Below are 18,181 nucleotides of genomic sequence, written 5' to 3'. Positions count from 1 at the left end.
TCTCCGGATTTCCACCCTCCCTCAGGGTCTGCTCTTGGCAGAGCTAATGAGGAGGCTGGGAGGCGTGGCCCACAGAGTCCCAGGCCCAGCATTGCAGAGCCCAGTGGAGAAGGGCGTCGTAATGGGCACAAGCCCCTTCTCCAGCTCTTCCCACTCTGATTTGAAGCCCCTCCCCCACTTCTAAGAAGAGATTCTCACCCGCCCCTTGAGCGGTTGAAAACTAGGCATTTTGCATTTCTCTTCAGTTTCACATTCCTGAGAGACTGGCTTGGCCACTGGTGTGCTGGAACCAGCTCCTGCAGGCTGCCTAGAGCCAGTTGTTAATAGCTTGAAATCTGCCTTGGTGGGAATATTTACACTGTGGAAATTGGCAAACAGGACAAGTCAGGACTCTTCCCTGCCCCGCCCCGCCCCCACAAAGAGCCATTTAAACGCTTACCAACACATCCCTGACTCCCTCCTCTTCCAGCTACCTCCTGTTCTACCCCTGCTCCTTCCCCCTAGGGCAAGAGGACTCACTCTTACCCCTGCAAAGAGCTCATTTTCTGATCAGTGACTGGTTTTTGCAAAGGAAGGCAGGATAGTATGTGGTTAGAAGCATGAGCTTGAAGTCAGACCATGTCTGAGGTGAGTCCCAGTTCTACAGCCTACTAGATGTGACCCTAGGTAACTTTCTTAACTTCTCAGCCCCTCAGTTTTCTCATCTGTAAAATGGAGATAATAATACATAGTTCATCCCATTGAGGTTGTTGTTGAGAATTTATTAATAAAGGAGAACCCCAGAAAAAAAATCTTAGATAACATACACAAATGTTTCAGCAGAGCTAAAAATAACTTAAAGGATGTTATTGCTGCATGTTCTGCAGAGAGAAACCTGAGAACAGAGATGAAAAGGGACTTGCCCCAGTTCCCTTCCTAGAAAATGGCAGAGCACAGCCCAGATCTACCTCTTCAGACCCCTCGTTCATTGCTCTTTCCATTATTCTAAGTTGAGGGGGAAATGTGCTTATGCTTGCACAGATCTTTGGCTCTTATTCAGGAAAACTCTAAGCTGTCAGTAAAAATTAATCTATTCCAAGAGGGAGTATTATTTTGTTGGTGATGATGTTGCTATTTTTAGCTGTAAAAAATGTGCCTCCTTATAAGAGCCTTTCAAAAAAAGTTTTTAATAAAAGTTTTCCTGTTACTAAAATAACGCATGCTCATTAAAGGATATTGGAATATATTGAAAAGTAAAAAGATGAAAAAGCCATAGTCCCACAACCCAGGACCAACCACTGTTGGTTGGGAGTAATTTTTTACTTGGTGGGAATAATTTTTACATTTATGAACATACTGTACATTCAATTTTTATCCTTTTTTACTTACATATCGTATTAGTTAAAGTAAATAACAGTAGCTGCTGTAACAAAGATATCTCAGAATCTCAGTGAATTAACATAGTAAAAATGTATCTTTCTCTTATGCAAAGTCCAAAGTGGATGTTTCTGGTTGGTGGACAGCCTTTCTGCATGATTATTCATGGACCCAGGCTCCTTTGTCTCATGTCCCCACTGTTCCTTGGGCCTCAGAATTCACTGATAGATCCTGTGAATCTCGTTGGCAGATGGGGGAAGTGAGGGAGCATGAAGGGTCTTGTGGGAGGCTTTCATGGGCCAGACCTGGAATGACATGTGCCACTTCTGCCCACATTCCATTGGCTAGAAATGTCACATGGCCTCACCTAGGTATAAGGGAGGTAAGAAAATGCAGTCTAACCATGTGCCCAGGAGGAAAAGGAAATGGATTTGGTGAACAACTAGCCAGTGTCTGGCACAATCAGAATATCACTTTTTCCATTATTTTATAACCTTTATAATATAATGTTCAAGTCTGCATAACCTAGATCAAGTCACCCCCTGATTAAAACCCTTCAGTGGCTCCCCTTGCATTCAGAATTAAGCCTGGCATCCTTGATAAACCTATAAGGTTCTGCATGACATTGCACCTGTCCACCTTGCCCATTCCACTCCATGGTCATCTTCCCCTCGATCACCACTTTCAGTTCCACTGCCGTTGTTTCAGCTCCTCCCACTTCCCAATCTCTTTCCTGCCTTGGGACCTTTGTACTTGCAATTCCTCTTCCCAGGAAGCTCTCCCCTCACTCTTAGCTAAGTCCTTCAGGTCTCAATGCAAATGCCACCTCCCCAGAAAAGCCCTCCTTGACCCCCAGTCTAATTCAGGTCTTGTAGTTCTTTCTTGCAGCACCCTGTTCTTTCCTTTATATCACTTATTGTAGTTTGCAATTATATATTTATCAGTGTATTTATTGTTTAATGTCTATACCTCCCACCAGACTGCAGGCTCCATGCACTCTAGGACCATGTGGATTTTGCTCACTCTAGCCGGTGCCTGCCTGGCATGTACCTGACACATGTTAGGTGCTCAACAGTGCTGATTGATTGAATGCATGTATCATAATATTTCATCATGCATCTATCACAGTTTACTTTGCTATTGACCTATTTCTTGGATATCTCATTCATTTCTGATATTTTGCTATTTTTTTAATTAATTTTTATTGGAGTATAGTTGTTTTACAATGTTGTGTTAGTTTCTACTGTACTATTTTGTTTGCTATTTTAAACAAGCTTGACTCTTGTATCATAACTGAAAGAAAAGAGGGAGTTGGTCCTGCCTCTCTTGGGCCATCCATCTAGCCATCTCCTCTTGGTCCCCACTCCTCTCCACTTCACCAAGCCCTGCCTTAGACCTCCACTTCCTTTGTGGCTGGTCACCACTTGAACCCTATGGGTCATCTGATCACGGTCCCTCAGAAGGATACCCCTCCATTTAATGCCCACCAGCAGAAGGATGGCAGTGGGCAAGCCACACTTCCCTTGCTGCCCCTCCTTTTAACTCCCTGAAAACCAGCTGCTGAAGAACCAGTGGATACATCAAACTTTCCTCAAGACTTAGGTCCATCAAAAGCATTTTTATGTAAGAAATATTTTAAATAGTATACAAAATATAACTTGTCATACAGCCCAAGGGACATGCAGGAAAAAAAAAGAGTATTTTTCACCTTTGCAGAACATGTGGGTAGATGTACGCAATTGCTTGGTGTTTCTCTTTTATGTCCTGTCATCCCCTTGGGAAACAGAAAGCACCTTCTTCTTCAAGCTTACATGAAGAGGATCTATAGTCCTTATGGAAAAATCTGACCAACAATGTAACCCCCAAATTTTCTCAAAATCCTCATTATTCATTTGAGACCAACATAGTCCTGGGAGAAGGGCTGGCAGCAGAACAGTCTCAGGTGGGCTTGGATCATCCATACAGATAGTGATGGGCCAACCAGGGTCCCCCATCACCCTTCAGCTTCCATCTCCTTAGAGATTTCACTGCCTGTGTGACATGTCAGGACAGATCTTGTTTCCCCCACAGCATAACTCAAACACTCAGCTGAGCATACTTGCTCACATCTCCCAAAGACAGATATGACTGCCCAGAGACAAGAGTGCAGTTAGAGCCATAGTAAGGGCGGAATGCCTTCCCTAAATGCACCGTGATCGGCAGAGACTGTGTCCCTCAGTGGGCCCAGCGCTCCACAAGATTAGACTGAGCCAAGCGAGTCTACCCTCTGTGTAGCCTCCAGCTCCAGCCCGACATCAGATCATTTTCCAGGGCAGGGAGTCCCTTCCCTTTGAAAGAGACAGAAAAAATTTTCCAATGTAGGGCTTGACCTGTACAATTCATGAACTGTTGTTGGAATAAATTTCACTCATGCTTAGTAGTGAAACATTAAAGATAAACAATGAAAACAATTTTTCTAAGAGGAGGCCACTGAATCCTACTGACTGCTGGTATCCTTAGTGTACATTTTACTCTCCACTGATTTTTCTGGGGACATCAGGTGTAATTTTGCAAACTCGGATTACCTGGAGCATTATAAGAGTTAACCTTTGTGTGCGCCAACCCTGGGTTATGCCTTTTTCATAATTGTCTTCTTTAATTCTCACAAACAATCCTGAGAAGTAGGTATTTTTCTTCCTATTTTTCAAGTAGGAGAATTGATGCTCAGAAACACTCAATGACTGTCCGAGGTCACACTGATGGCAAATTTACTCTTGTCTGGCGAATGCAGCAACAAGTTTTTTTCCGTATGTTGTCCTATGTGTTCTGAAGATTCTTCTAAAAAAGAAAATTCAAATTTATCGCTCCCAATTCAACCTGAACTGTTAGTTTGGATCAGCTTTTAAGAAACAGATTGCTCTCCTTGACATCACAAACATCTCTTTCAGGAAAAAGAAAAATCCTTATAAATTATCCACTTGGGGTTTTACCTTCATTTTATTTGCATTCCAAATCTGCTCATTTCAGAGGGAGATTTAATACAGGGAACCGGCTACAAGTTTGTTGGAAGGGATGGAGGAGCAAATCAGGTAGGCGCTGTCACCAGAGAGAAGTGTTTACAGAAAATGGCCAAGCCCCTTGGGCTGCAGGAGCAATAAGAGGAATGGTGTTGCCATTGCCTCTGACATGCCTGAAGTGCTTTCTGTTTTCTTGACTGCATGCTGATTGGTAATGGATTCTAACTTCCGAGGAGTGTATAAGTAAGTGACCACAGAACAGATTTGGAATGCAAATAAAATAATGGAGACGCAAGCACGCTGGCCTCTGAGGCTCCTGCCACTGCTGTTTCTGCCACTGTAGGGACCCCAGCACTGGCTACTGAGCAGTTATCCCAAGCCCCACTGCACACACTGAGAGTGCAGGGCTGCTGGGGCCCATGGACACCTGCAGTCTCTCAGCTCCTGCTGCTGCAACCAAAGCAGAAAAAAAAAAAAATAGCTTTTCCCTTCTGCACACTTTCTAATCCCACATGAATGCTTCTCATTAGCAGAACCTAAATGGAAACCAGCTGGCAGGGGATTCTGGGAAGTATGGTTTCCAGGCTGTGGGCCCCTGCAACACAGAGGAGGACACAGAAGAGTGAGTGTGGACTGTGAACCAAAAGACAGATATCAGCCACCACCCCGGCCAGAGTTATCAAACTCCACTGCTTTGGAGTGTAATGCATCACATGGATTGGGCTCAAGTGTATGTAATCATCCTCGGTTACAGCCCTGGATCGCACACGGCAAAAGCTTAAGGAGAAAAAAAAAAAAAAAACCTTAAGAAGAGTCACGCATTTATATATACATAACGAATATGTGTGTGGGAGAAAAGCAAAAAGTAATCCCTGCTCAAGCTGGGGTTTTAGGAACCGAAGTCAGCCCAGCTCCCCTAGCTGAGATGCCAGGCCACAGCGAAACCAAAGAGTCTAGTTGCCGTGTGGGCCTCACTGGGAATCCATTGCCTCTGTTCCCACCGCCTTATCCCTCAGGCTCCTTCGGGTTGTGTAAAAGAGATAGTTCCAGTGATCTTTGATGGCAGGTGTCTTAGGCCAGTTTACCCACGAAACAGACTCTGAGACAAAGATTCACATACAGGAAGTTTATCAGGGAGGCTCTCAGGAACAAAACACGAAGGGAGGAAGCGAAGCAGGATCAGGCAGAGGGATGAGTTGAATTGGGCACAGCTGCAGTCACGGCCTCAGCCACCCCATGGGGACCTCTGGAGCCCACGGTCCTTCACAGCTGTCCTGAATTGAGGCAAGGGGGCTCAAACTACTGTGTCCCTTCACACTGACCACTGGATGTAGGCTGCCCCCAAGGAGGGACATAACCTTAACTGGCACCCTTTGGGCAACCCAACAGCAGCCAAGATGCTGGGGAAGTAAGTGTCTCCATCCTGAAGGAGGCATCTGGTTGCCTACCATGGTGCCCACCCCCCCCAGGATGGTAGTAGTGGAAGGGAAGCGTCTGCTGCTCAGGCCACAGTGCTCAGCCACCTTGGCGATGAACTCTGAGCTGGCTAGAGAGAGGGTGTGACCACCACCCTAGCCTAAGCCTCTGTCACCTCACACCTGGATTACCAGCTGCCTAAGCCTCCCAGGTCTCTATTCCCATTTTCTGACAGCCAGAGCAATCTTCTCAAATCTTAAATCAGATCATATTGCTGCTTTGTTTAGCCCCCCACCCTCATGGCTCTTCACTGCCCTTAGCATCCCCTCCAGAGCCCTGTCAGGGCCCCCAGGCCCCACCTACCTGCCCGCTCCCTCACTACACTCCGCCTGCTGGCCCTTTCTGTTCTTTCCCACCTGAGGGCTTTTGTCCTGGCCTTTCCCTCTGCCTGGAGTAGCTGCTTCTTGCTGTGCAGGGCTCAGCTCTTATGTCACCTCTGCAGTGAGGTCTTTCCTGACCACACAGTAAATTCACTCCTCTTGTCCAGGCACTCCCTTTTGATTTTCTTCACAGCACTCTTCACTAAATGAAATCATCTCATTCATTTTTTGGTGAACATGTTTTGCCTGTCTCTCCTAATCAAATACAAAGCTTTCTGAGAGCAGGAATCAGCACCTAAAAGAGGACCGGCCCAGGGCAGGTAAATATTTATGGAATGTCGTGCTAACATCTGCTAACATGGAGGCCATCCATCAGGCAGAATTTCATGAAAATCGCCTGATTGGCTTATGACCTTCCTCGCTGGTGTCCAGTCCTATCGACGTTGACTTGGCTGGGGTGGTAGTCCCCATCCAGTCAGCCATGCTCAAGGTTGCAGAGTTGGCGTCATCTACCCAACCCAAGAGATGCCGTGGTCACAACCTCAGGAAAGACTCACGTGTCAAATCCTCCTCAGAAGGGGGCTCCACAGAGCTTCTCCGCTCTTCCCTGGTGCAGAGCCTCGATATAGCCAGTAACCCATCTGCTTGTCCGTGCTACTCTCAGTTACCACAGTCACAGGCCTCTCATCTTTCTCCCTTTGGCTGAACACGTAGTGGCCCGTGTGGTTTGGGAACTCAGTCACTTGGGGGCTGATGTTTCTGAGCGGTGAAGCCACCTTGGATTAGGGCCCAACAGTTTACCCCTTTGCCAGCTGAAATCATGTGATGTTGAAAATCTCTTCTCAAAGGTTGGAAAGCTTCCTGGTGCTTGAAATCTTTTTTATTTCAGCTCTCTGCTATTAAATGTGTTTAAGTAAAAATTACTGGTGCCATTTACTGAGTGCCCGTTGAAGACCAGGAGCTGTGCTAGGTCCCTAACTCTGGTGTTCAGGAACTTGCCCAAGGGGGCCCTGAACCCAGCTTTGTGATACTCAGATGCTGGCCTCCTCCCACTGCAGTACCTGAAAAATTAAGGAGATAGGAGGAGCTACTGTGAGTAAAAATAGCTACTGTGAGAAAAGTAAAATATGACAGGTCTTACTTCAAAGATGAACTAATGAGTTTTAAAAAGTAAAGGAGAAAGGAAAAAAAACCCAAAAAGTAAAGGGAGATTCTTTCTCACCCCAGCCCTGTATTCCACTCCAGTATTATTCCATCCACTCTTTGAATACCATTCAATATATTTTTTTAATTTAACTAATAAAGATTCTGCAGAATTGTCCACATTTTATATCTAGAAGTCTTTGGAGTTCTTCAAAGCTTGGCAGGAGATGGGTGAATTAGTTAGATCTCCACTTTTGTCAAACAAAGAAATGTCCTGCGGACCAATATCTGCATCTTTTCCACCTATGCAAAGTGGTCCGTTCGCATAAAAGTGATCCTTTGGAAGATGTTCTGTGTTTTTTAATCATCACTAGAAATAAAATCACAGCTCCTGTCTCACCTTACATTGAAGTGTTTTCACACTCCAGGGAATTGCTTACTGTCAACTGAATATAGAATTCGATGGGTGTTAGTTTCAAACTGATACTACTCGCAGCTGTCTTCAGGATCTCAAAAAGGTGTCAAAGTGGCCTTAGAAGGTATTTCTCATTCTGAGAACAGGTTGAATGATTCTCTTTGTTCCAAAAGCCTCAGGGCCTCAGACTTTGGATTTCCATCAAGGGAAGATAGGTACTTTCTGGCACTTTCTCTTGAGAATTGAATGGAATCTGTGGTGTTGTCTTTGCTATTACCTGATGATGCAAGAGCATAACTGCGCTCATAAAGCAGTGTACCTTTAAGACAATTTATTTTCCTAGTTTCACATTAATGGAAAGAAAGGATGAAATTTATTTCTGGATCAGAAACAACATGCTGTAGTGAAATTGCATGGGCATTAAAATCAAACTTGGATTTGAATCCAGCAGCCTCACTTACAATGACCTTGGCATAACCTCCCTCAATCGCAGTTTCTTCATCTGTAAAATCAGGATCATCCTCCTTTCCACTCAAGCTTGTCATAAAGATTCATTGATATAACCTGCATCAATTTCCTTACATGGATGCAGAATTTTAGGTGGACCGTAAATAGGCAAGGAAAGACCACATCCCCTCTTTATGTTCCTTGTTTATTTAGCCCAGCATATGGAAACTGGGTATCAGCCAGCAAGGCAGATGCAGCAGATGATGCTGTCTTTAGCCCCCGGGGTCCCTAATGAGGGGTGCTCAGCTGCCTGTGACACTAGTCAGGTTTCACTGGCTCAAGAAGCTTAATTTTTCGCTGCCCTATAGCCCAGTTATATTTGGGACTGACGTCACCCCTCAGGAAGAACTTAACAAAAACATTCTCTGTCCTTAATAAGGAATACTAACGGACCTCTAGCCCCCTTCTGGTCCTGCAGCCAAACAACCTCGGCAAAGCCCCACATTTTTATGGGTGGGGCACGGGAGCAGAGGCAGGGCCAGGCTCCAAGTGCTTCTTCATCTCTTCCTCCATCTCTCCAACACCCTGGAAGACCTTGTCCTGGGATAATGCAGGGCACATGGGTGTTTAATAAATAGTCATGATGATAATGATGATGCATATCTGGGCTTTAATTTACATGTGTTGGTTCCATTATTGATTTTATGCTCCTCAAATTATCCAGATAAAGTCACAACCAGTTTAAAAACAATTAGTTTAATTTTGCATCCATGGTCCAGCGGGAGTCTATTCTTTCTCCAATAATAATAATCACATTGTACAATTAATGAATTTCAGTTGAGATCAGTAGTGTTTGGGCTAATATGGCATTTCTTCTTTGTTCTTCTTTGTTTTGTTTTCTATTTAGGGCCAAGTTGTGTTCCGGAACGGGGAGAGAATGGGGACCATTAAATTTACTCAATTTCAAGGTAGGCTTTTTGATGCTTATTCTTTCTAATTAATGAATTCTATATTCAAGGATGTTCTGTTTATGCAATAAAATACATCAAAAGAAATGAAAGTACGATGTTCCAGATAAGAGAAAGAGTCAATAGAAAACACTTCTCTATGAAAACGTTAGCTTCAACTTATTTAGAATATTTTTTCTCAACTGCATTATTTCTCAGGCCTATTCAGCCTTTCCACATGACTCAGGCTTATTGAAAGTATGGGGCGTGGCAGTTAAGTCAATGCCAGTATTCTGAGGAATCTTGCATTGTTTTAGTTTTTGATTATAGAAATTTTCAAATAGACCCTAAAGTCGAGAGAATTGCATAATGAACCCCATGTACCCATTACCCGGCTTCAACTGTTTTCACCATTTTGCCAATCTTGCTTTATCATGACTCACTCCATCCCCCACCCCCTTTTTTTGCTGTAATGTTTTAAAGCAGCTCCCAGACATTATCTCATTTCAATCTATAAATACTGCAGTATGCATTTCTACTAGATAAGGACTTTTTAAAAACATGACAATACTATTATTGCACCTTAAACATTTAAGAAGTTTTAATATGCTTTATTCTGAGACTATGTTGATCATCTAATTATCTCTAAAATGACTCTATAGTTGGTTTGTTGGGGAGCCTACACAAGGTCCACTCATTGCATCTGGTTGATGTGTCTCTTTAGTCCCTTTTAATTTATAATTGTCCCACACACACTATTTACAGACCATTTGGTTTTTTAAGAAACCAGATCGTTTGTCAGACTTTTCTTCTGTCAGATTTGGAAGGGACCTCAGCAACCATTTAGACCACATTCCTCATGTGATGAGGAGGAAACGGAGGCCCAGAGAGGGACAGTGGCTTGTCAGAGCCCACAGGGCATCTCTGAGGAGCAGGGCTGGGTGTTCTGCCTGGAGGAACTTTGGTTCGGCCCGGTATGGTCATTAGCAGGGTTGTTAGCCAGAACCATGAGACGGACCTTTCATTAATGCAGTGTTTTTCAGTATCTGGATGTTTCTAGAAAATCCAGAAACAAGAGCAGAGCCTTCTGTGTCCACTCACTTTGAGCAGATCCCAGAGTCATCCAGGGGAAGGCAAGAAATGAAATCGAGTTATTTAGATTCATTCAGACAAATCCCAACCAGATGCAGATCAGCCAGGAGAGGTGTTCTCCGGTACTATGGCTCCATAATGCAATCTTGTAGATTTACCCATTTGTCTTCCTGTGGCAGGTAATTGAAATGCATGTCAGCTCTCTGGTGTGCACAAAAGATGTAATTTTAGGCAAACATAATTATTTTCCCATTTGTTAAGTCTTACTTCTTCATTGGCTGAACAAAGTAAGCATCTTGGCAAAAATACTTTTTTTTGAGTGATTGCAACTAAATTCTCTTGTCACATTTCCAGTTCTCAAATTATATCATTCTGGGAGAATATTTTGTAAATTATTGATTGGCCAATCACAGCTACAAATGCATGCCAATTTTATTGCCTTTTTTTTTTCTGAATGTTAGGATTAGACACCAACTCCAGTGACTGGTTTTAGGCGTTTATAAGGAAAGCAGTGTAGCAAACAGTAGTTCAGAGGTGGGTTTGAAACCACCTGAGCTCAAGTCACTGTGGAACATTAGGCAAGTGACTCACCTCTCTGAGCCTCGATGTCCTCATCTGTAAAATAGGGATATGATCCTCCCTACCTTCTCGGGATGGGGGAAGAACTAGATGAGATAACACAGAGAAATGTGCATATATTTCTTGCTCAGCAAGTAGTAGCAATTATGATTAGCATTTAGTCAAAAATTATGATACTTTTCTGGGGCAAATCCACCTTTTCTTGGTGTGTTGAAACCCTCGGGTACCTTTTTGTCTGCCTACTCTTATAGCTGCTCCCAACACTTAATGACATGTAGGGTGTCACATGGGGCAGGGCCTTAGAGATGATCTCATCCCACTGCTTCATGGTATAAGTGGAGAAACTGAGGCCCAGGGAAGGGAGGTGTTCCTCCCAGGGACACTCAGCTGGCTGGTGGCAGAGAAGTGACTGGACCTTGACATTCCCCAAGTGCCAGCCTTTGCGTGTTCACATGTACACCTGTGCCTGAGTGTCCTTCCTTTGCCACTTCTGTGTCCAGCGTTTATTGACTGTCAGAGCTGGGCCTTGCACATACTCCTGTTTACATGTTTTTAAAACAGACATTGATCCTGTTGGCAGAGGGATGCTGTGCTGAGGGCATATTCTTATCAGCACAACAGTTAGTTTTCCAAATTCAGAGGGTCTCAGAGGTACCTTGCTGCCAAGATGGAGGGGCATTGATTTATTGAGTGGCTGTCCAGGCTGGAAGGGCTCCTGGTTGTCATCTTATTTCAGAGGGGAAACTGAGGCTCAGACACGGAAAGGGACTTGCTGTGGGATAGCAAGTTCATTCCTTTCCTTCTCTGGGCTCATGGTTCACCTCCAAGAGAGGCTGGTCTTCTGTCTTCTGGGACCTTCCCGGAATTTACCCAGAGGATGGGCCTGCCCCCCACTTTGGGGTTACTAGATCCTAAATTGCCTCATGCCATTGACTTCGAAAAAGGCTTCTAAATGGGGTCACCATGCTGTTTTCTGCTGTGCCCTTCAAGCCCTCTCTCTCTCTCCCTCACCTGCTGCCCTCTTTTAAGAAGGGATGGTGGAACAGCAGAGCTGACTCACAAACAGCCAGCCCCAGCAGTGGGGCTCCCTTTGCAGGGTCTGCTCCTGGACTTACACCCAGGCTTTCTCAGTGCTCGCTGGCAGGATCTTGGAAGTTGGCCCATTCCACCATCCCTCTGAAGACCATGAAAGATGCTTTTTTGGCTTCTTGTTTGTAAAGTTCCTGGTGCCTTCTAAACCCTTTTATCTGTAGTAGAGGAAGCATTTTGTAGGAGGCTCTGTTACCTTCTTTGTAAAACTAAAACACAAATTAGTTGGAAATGGGAGGCAGTTTGGAGAAGAAGACTAAAAGGGGAGCCAGGAATCCATGGTCCTGTTCTACTTTTTGATTCCAGAGTTGTAGGATTTGTATCACAAGAGCCTGGCACTCAGTAGACCCCTGGTACAAGTTTATTAAATTAATTTGGAGGCAAAAGACCTGGATTCAAGCCCTTGCTCTGAAGTTTACCAGCAGTGTGACCCTGGGCAAGTCACTTTATCTCCCTAAGCCTCAATTTCCTCCTCTGGAAAATGGGGTGACACTAATGCCAACCCTGCCTGTCCCCTGGGGCTGGGCCAAATGACATTTTGCTCTATAAACTCTGGGTGCTAGGAAGCTAGTCCCATTACTAGCATGCTACCTGGTTCCTGACTGGCTCTTGGTAAATGTTTACTGAATTGGTGAGTGATCCGGCTCAAGGAAATTTGAGAGCATGCTCATTTACTCCTGGTTTCCAGTGCCTTGAGTTTCCAAAGGCAGAATGTCTGACAAACAGCAGTTAGTCTTGACAACAGAAATGTGAACTGAAGCTACTTCACGATGGTGGCCATTGTTGTTCCAGGCTGGAGAAATGACCTTTTTTGCAAACTTAGGAATGCTGGATAGACAGAACTACTCTAAAATAATGTGTCAGGGCTAGCCCCATGGTCCCTTTTGAGGCTGAGGCATTTTGTATCCAGAGAGGGTTTCAGAGGCCTAAACATGACCCTTCCTCACTCCCAGCTTCCCTCCATTTACTCTGTTTTCAAGGCTTCCCAGAGCCCTTACCTCCCAAAAGAACAATCCTAGGGGGTAGGTGTGGCAGATGCCATCAGCGTCCCACCTGTAGTCCCTGAGCATCCATGGTTCCAAACAAGCATCTTATTAAGAACACCTACACCTTTCACCCTGTGCAAGGAACAGGACAGATATTCAGGGAGTTAATGCTTCCAGGGCAGCCCTGAGCCAGGGATGGATGAGAAGTGGAGGATGAATCCCCCAGCATCCTTTCCACTTGGGTGGAAACTTCCAAGAATTCCAAGGTATGTTCTGCTCTGTCTCCAGAGGTCCCCATGGGATTGAGCCTCACTTGGCCTCTCAGAAACCTGCTTATTAATGCACCTTGCCCTGGCTCCCTTGCCTTCTCTGTCTCACCTCCCCACACCCCTATCAGTGTGTTCAAGGGTCACCTCCCAAATAAATTACATGCTTTCTTACTCTTGGCTCAGGCACCCTTCTGAGGGACCCACCCATGGCAGTAGGTAAGGTAGGTATTAGCATCCCATCGGACACACACCTTGGGTGCAGTGGACCTAACCCCCTTACAACTCCAAGTTCAGCACCCCTCCCCCATGCCATCACTGACTTGCACCAAACCACGTGTAGATGAGGATGAATGCTAGGGAATTGGCTTTTTTTTTTTTCCCCTTGAGAGAAAAAAGAATCCATGTTACTAACGAAGTCTAAACATGGCTCAGAATTTGCAGCAGGAAAGGAAGTTGAGTGAAGCCATGATTAGAGCCTTGTTTATGCTGTTCTTGGTGAAATCTCAGCATCTGCTGCTCTAACTCACCGTCCCTGCTTTCATTAGGCCTGTTTGTAAGAATCGCGGTGAATGATAATCTGCTTGAATTTGGACTGCTTCTGTGCAGCATAAAGGACTCAAACTTTGGAATTTTATACTTCGCCACCTGATTTGAAGGGATGGGGTCTTCCACCGCTCTAACAACATAATTGTCATTCAGAAGGTACCTAGTGAAGTGTAGGTTTGTCCTCCCCATTGGCACACATTAATTACCGTTTGGTCTTCGGGGTAACAGATACGGTTCTATGCAGTGCGCATTTCCTGAGCATCTGCCAGGCGCCTTACCAAGTCCTCTGGGGAAGCCAAGTTGAATAAGCCTCTGCCCCCGCCACTCCCCACAGGGGCTTCATAATCTCTCTGGCCAAGTGCCAGTGCCTATAAAAGCAGGAAGATAATTTCCCAGAACCTACTAGAAAATTTTTGGAGCTAGTTTGACTCTAGTTTGAGACTCTTAAGGCTGATTTTTAATATCCTTTTCCTTCTGTTAAGGCATATATTATAGCTCTCTTCACTAAGCCGTGGGTCTGGAAAGGCCAGTTTTTTGGACTGCCACTCGACTTGATGTTAAGAGTGGAGACATAGTCCACTAAACTGTAAGTTACACCAGAAGGGTTGTGGGTCAGCAGGAATGGAAGGGCACACGTGAATATAGGCTCTTTCAGGCTGGAAGTCTGACCCTGACCTTGATACCTCCCAGCCCCCATGATCCAGGGCTTACCTTTCAGGGAGCTCAAGGAAGATGGCTTGGAAGACAGAATTATTTAGCAGACCTTGTCTTTCATTGAGCCATAGATTCTCCATGTTGAAGGCAACCCTGACTTTCCTTTACAGCATTGCCTCTACTTGAATGCCTCCAATGATGGGGAACTCACCTCCTCTCATGTGGAAAGTATGTGAGCTTCGAAGCAGACATGCCTAATCATTGCTAGCCAGACACTGTGGCTTAATCTCTCTGAGACATCATTTCAGCACTTTTTAATATTATTTTTATTTTTTTGAAAGTAAGTTTAAAGACACTCTACATTAGCTTATTTTATTTATTTATTTATTTTGGCCGCGCCATGCAGCATGTGGGATCTTAGTTCCCCAACCAGGGATGGAACTCCTGCCCCCTGCATTGGAAGTGTGGAGTCCTAACCACTGGACTGCCAGGGAAGTCCCTCAGCACTTATTTTAAAATAGTGAAATGGGACTTCCCTGGCGGTCCAGTGGTTAAGACTCCGCACTTCCAATGCAGGGGACGCGGGTTCGATCCCTGGTCGGGGTACTAAGATCCCACATGCTGCGCACTGCAGGCAAAAAATTAAAAATAACATAAATAAAATAGTGAAATAAAAGGTGATTGTTTTCCTTGCTTGAGAGTGATGGTGAGACTCCAATGACCTGAGGCTATGAATGAGCCTGGCTCAGTGACTAGCACAGAGAAGAGCTGTGACAGCTGTTGGCTTCCTGCTCCTCTCTTGGGCACTCTTCACAATGATACCAGGTTTACCCCCTCCAGAATTTCTTGAGCAAAGTGCCATCTTACTTCCTCAGGACACACGTCACACTCCTCATTTCATGGAACGTTGTTATCACTGGTCCATGAAAGCCCCTCTTGTTTGTTTGTTTATACCTTTATTTCCCTCATATTCTCATATGCCACTCCTGCCTCTCCCTAAGAATGGCAAACATTCTAAGTGTTTAATGCAGATATTGTGTTTGTATGTGTCCTTGCTAAATGTGTATTGCTGTTTTGTGTGCATATTTTGAATTTGCATCAACATAACTGGATTACATACTTGTTCTGCTTTTTTTTCAAGCAAAAGTTTGGGCTTTTGAAGTTTCACAACGGTCATTTCCTGGCACCTGCACGCCAGCACTTTGTTTTTAAGATACCTCCATGTTGCTGTGTCTACATCTAGGCTGTGGCTCTCACTGCTCACTCCACGGGATGTACGCCTCCACTCTCCCAGTGACAGCCACTCAGGTCACCTACAACTCCCTGTCTCCAAACATAATGAGTGTCCTTGTACATGTCCCCTTATGAACCCAGCTGGGTATTTCTTTAGGACAAATCCCCATGAGCTGAATTGTTGGGTCGGAAGGTGTGTCAACACCCAACATGCCTAAAATTTGCCAGACGGCTCTTGGGAATGCCCATACCCATCTCCACTCCCACCAGCGTGAGGAGTCCCGTGTCCCTACCTCCCACCCACAGTTGGTGTTTCCCAGCTCTCTCATTTTTTGCCAACCTAAAGATACAAAGTAATATTATACTGTGGTTTTGAATGTCATTTCTCTGGTTACTGATGAGTTTGGACATTTCTTCCTGTGCTTGTCCGCCATTTGTTAATTGTCGGTTCTGATCCTTTGACCACTTTTATTTTGAGGATATTGTCTTTTTCTTGGTGATTTGTAAGAATTCCTTACATAATCTAGGTTTCAGTCCCTTGCTGGCTTTAGGCTTTGCAAACATCTTCTCCCATTCGGTTACTTGTCTCTAAACTTAAAGTCCCTGGTGAACGGAAGTTCTTAATTTTGATGTGCTATTTTTTTTTTCTTTCTTTTTTTGATCCTATGGTTTGGGCTTTTGAAGTTTCACAACGGTCATTTCCTGGCATCTGCCCGCCAGGTCCTAGCTGGGTACAGGGGGTACTGAGATGGGTAAGACACAGCCCCTCCCCTCAGGGAGCCCCCTGGTTCAGTGGGGAGCAGACACAGGACCCCAACTGAGTGTGATACGTCATTCAGAGGAGAGGTGCTCGGCTCCACCTGGCAGATTCTAGGAAGGCTACCTGGGAGAGGCGGCATCCAAGATGAATTCTAAAGAACCAGTGGGAGTTAGCCAAGAGGAAGAGAGAAAAGGTGTTCTAGGTGCAAATAGCTTATTGTATCTGTATGTGTTCTGTGTCCCCTTGGGTATTCAGCTTTTGCCCTGAGCCAGTTTGCCTATAAGTCACTGGACAGATCTACCCTTGGCAGGATTATTATACTCCTGGGGCATTTGGCCACTGTCCACCTAGTCTGCTAAAAATCTCAAAACAAAGGTCAGTGAAGTTAACTTATTGAAAATGCGGCAGTGGCGTACTGTTTGTGGATAGAGACGAGTGTGAGGGAGAATCCAGGCCAAGGGAGCACAGTCGCTCTCTGCTTGATGATGCTGAGAGGTGCTGCTCAGACCTGTTTCCACCCAGTGGGAGGAGAGTGACCATCTAGGGCCTGTCCACAGGGGCAGGGTGGGTGAGGGGAGTGAAAAATCACTTCCTGGGGAATGGCTGGCCAGCCTGGAGAAAAGCAGAATCAAGGCCCGAAATCAAAATCGCAGTGTTCCCATCTCTGAAGCACGGCCAGGAGCAGGAGTTGCTGTGATGTGTGGCCCCCAGGCGGAGCTAGGACTGTGAGGGCAAGTCTCAGAGAGCAGACTTTAGCTTGGAGTGAGGAAGACCCTTCAAAGCAGTTGCAGAATCATGGAACGAGAGCTGGAGGGCACAGAGATTTCCCCGTCTAGCCCACTTGTTTTATCAAGACCCAGGCAGAGGATGGCACTTCCCTGGGGCTCCTTACTGAGGAGATGGCAAAACCAAGACCCATTCCAGGGGCCCTGTCCTCCAGCCAGAGCTCTTTCCTTTCCCTGAGTCTGGGATTTTGTTAGGGAGTCCTAGAATGGAGTAATTTTATAGAATCTTTGATGTTCATTGAGCCAAGGTTGTCTTTTGTTTTACACCTCAGAGTTTTACATTTCTGTATGTTTGCAACAACAATTAAACTGTAAAAGACATGCATACTCCCGTCAATGCAGACCTAGAGTCAGTTGAGGAAGGATGAGCATTTGGGGGTGAGGGGAGTAGAGCCCAGGAAGCAGGGTGTGGGGACCAGCTGCAGCAGGAGGTTGGTGACCCTACACCCAGCTCTCCCACCCAGGGGTTGTGATACGGGAGGGAGGCAGGACCGCCCTGTGATTGAAGCAGTTCCCCAGCCCCGTCTCAAGGATGCTGTCAGGCCCACAGCCAGGGAGTATTTTCAGACTGGACTTTTTTGGCAGCCTAATTTTCACCAATAGGACTTATTTTCTTTATGTATCATCCAAATCCAAAGTTGGAAATAAAGAAAAAGAAAGAATGCACTTTTTTAAGAGAATCCTTTTTTTTCTTTTCTTTTTTTTTTTTTGCACCACAACAAGGAACAAGTATTATTCTGCAGGAAAAGGGGCTCTTCGTTTTATAGTATTTTGAGCCTCTGAGAACAGAAAGTGTCAGCGTTGCAGGGTCCTTGGTCTAATCCAGTGGTTTTCAACTCTAGTTATGCGTTAGTCAACTTAGGGAACTTTTAAAAATATGGCCACCCAGGGTTCACTCCTCAGCCCCCCAGAGGTTTTAATATAATGGATCCATGTTGGGACCCAGGCATCTGAATTTTCTAGAAATTCCCCAGGTGGCTCTAGTGCCTGGCCAGGACTGAGAACTATTCAAACCCCTGCGGTGCACTTTGTAGATGGAGAAACTGAGGCCCAGAGAAAGGGAATCATCTGTCCAGGGTCACACGATA

General features: G+C 45.2%; 1 protein-coding gene across 2 annotated transcripts in view; it reads left to right on the top strand.

Annotated features, from left to right (window-relative positions):
* Positions 1 to 18,181, top strand: part of GABBR2 (gamma-aminobutyric acid type B receptor subunit 2) — a 347,953-nt gene that overhangs the window by 254,285 nt on the left and 75,487 nt on the right. For both annotated transcript variants that reach the window (XM_059925145.1, XM_059925146.1), the window contains exon 8: positions 9,061 to 9,121. In XM_059925145.1, the coding sequence (XP_059781128.1) occupies positions 9,061 to 9,121 (61 nt within the window). The remainder of the gene's footprint in view (positions 1 to 9,060; positions 9,122 to 18,181) is intronic.

The sequence above is a fragment of the Balaenoptera ricei genome, chromosome 6 (genome assembly GCF_028023285.1).
Source record: "Balaenoptera ricei isolate mBalRic1 chromosome 6, mBalRic1.hap2, whole genome shotgun sequence".
Classification (NCBI taxonomy): domain Eukaryota; kingdom Metazoa; phylum Chordata; class Mammalia; order Artiodactyla; family Balaenopteridae; genus Balaenoptera; species Balaenoptera ricei.
This window is presented reverse-complemented; position numbering and strand designations above follow the sequence as displayed.